General features: G+C 42.0%; 1 protein-coding gene across 1 annotated transcript; it reads left to right on the top strand.

Moving 5' to 3' along the window:
* Window positions 1-237: 237 nt before the first annotated feature.
* Window positions 238-984, top strand: LOC307255476 (putative nuclease HARBI1; the record flags this gene model as incomplete). Its single annotated transcript, XM_080034160.1, has 1 exon — window positions 238-984. The coding sequence occupies one exon, from the start codon at window positions 238-240 to the stop codon at window positions 982-984; it is 747 nt and encodes a 248-aa protein (XP_079890286.1).
* Between the last annotated feature and the right edge of the window lie 481 nt (window positions 985-1,465).

Below are 1,465 nucleotides of genomic sequence, written 5' to 3'. Positions count from 1 at the left end.
TCCAAGGCCAGCCTCGTTGCTCTGAGCGAAGAACTTCGTCCTTATATCGAAGGGGAAACTACGAACATGAGAACACCAGTTGGAGTCCTTAAAAAGGTGGCGTGCACATTGTATTATTTAAGCGACGAAGGAAGACTACGCAAAACTGCTAATGCGTTCGGCTTGGCGCGACCGACAGTGTCTCTTATTGTAAGGCGAACTTGTGCAGCTATCTACGTCCACCTTGGTCCAAAATACATGAAGCTGCCTTTTACTGAGCCCGAGGCCGAGGTGCTAGTGTCCGGATTTGAACGTGCTCATGGTATGCCTCAGTGTTTAGGAGCCGTTGATGGAACACACATCGAAATAAAGCAGCCATCTCATGAATCTATGAACTACATAAACAGGAAGGGGAAATTTTCCCTGAATGTCCAAGCTGTGTGCGACTACCAGTACAGGTTTATGGATGTCGTTGTGAGTTGGGCTGGGAGTGTTCATGATGCACGCGTCTTTGCCAATTCAAATGTGAATACCTATTTCAAGACTGGAAAGATCCCTGCACTAGAAAAGCAGATTGTTGATGACGAGGAGGCCATACCCATTTTTCTACTCGGAGACCCTGCCTACCCGCTAATGCCTTACCTGATGAAGGAATATGCTAGTGGTGGATCTACTCCTCAAGAACAGTATTTTGGACTTTGTCTGTGTAGAGCACGCATGGTGATTGAGTGTGCGTTTGGTCGCCTGAAGGCTAGGTTTGCATGCCTGAGGCGGCCTATGGACATAAACCTTGATGACTTGCCACATGTAATAGGTGCCTGTTTTGTTCTTCACAATTTTTGTGAGGTCAATAAGGAGGCTGTGGATGAACACAGGGTTTTGGGAGCAATACAGTGTGATCAAGATTACCAGCCCCCAGCACAGAGCAACAACTCTCTGACGGGCTGTAACGAGGGTGGTGGAAAGAGAGTCAGAAGAATCCTCACCAAGTTCCTGGACCCTTAAGAGTTATGAGTCTGCAAAAACAGCAACATAATTGTGTTTCTTTTTTCTAAAGTTATGGTGAATATTGTGATTTTGTTGAACACATGACATCTATAACAATTTGAATGTTATTTGTGTGGATTTTTTTGAAATGCTGAAAACACTGAAACGTCCAAATTTGTTTTAATTTGGAGAAAAAATAAAGATTTTCAAATGAGCATCTGAAGCATCAGTCTTTTCTTCCCAATATCATTTTAAAAGCAAGACATATCCTGGGAAAACTGCTATATTGATGCCAGAGGGGCAATGCATATAATCACTTTTATACTAGTACTGTTTAAAAGACACTAGTACTTTACTTTCAATGAGAAATGTCCTTGTTACTCCACTAAATCTATGATAATGTAAGTTACTGGTTACTTTAATTTAAAACATTTTGCACATGAAACATGAGGTTAAGCAATATTGTATATTAACCAACAGCATAGGCCTACCTGCACAT

The sequence above is a fragment of the Ammodytes marinus genome (genome assembly GCF_949987685.1).
Source record: "Ammodytes marinus genome assembly, chromosome: 9".
NCBI classification, from domain to species: domain Eukaryota; kingdom Metazoa; phylum Chordata; class Actinopteri; order Uranoscopiformes; family Ammodytidae; genus Ammodytes; species Ammodytes marinus.
Note: the sequence above shows the minus strand (reverse complement) of the source record. Positions and strands in the feature narration are given on the sequence as shown.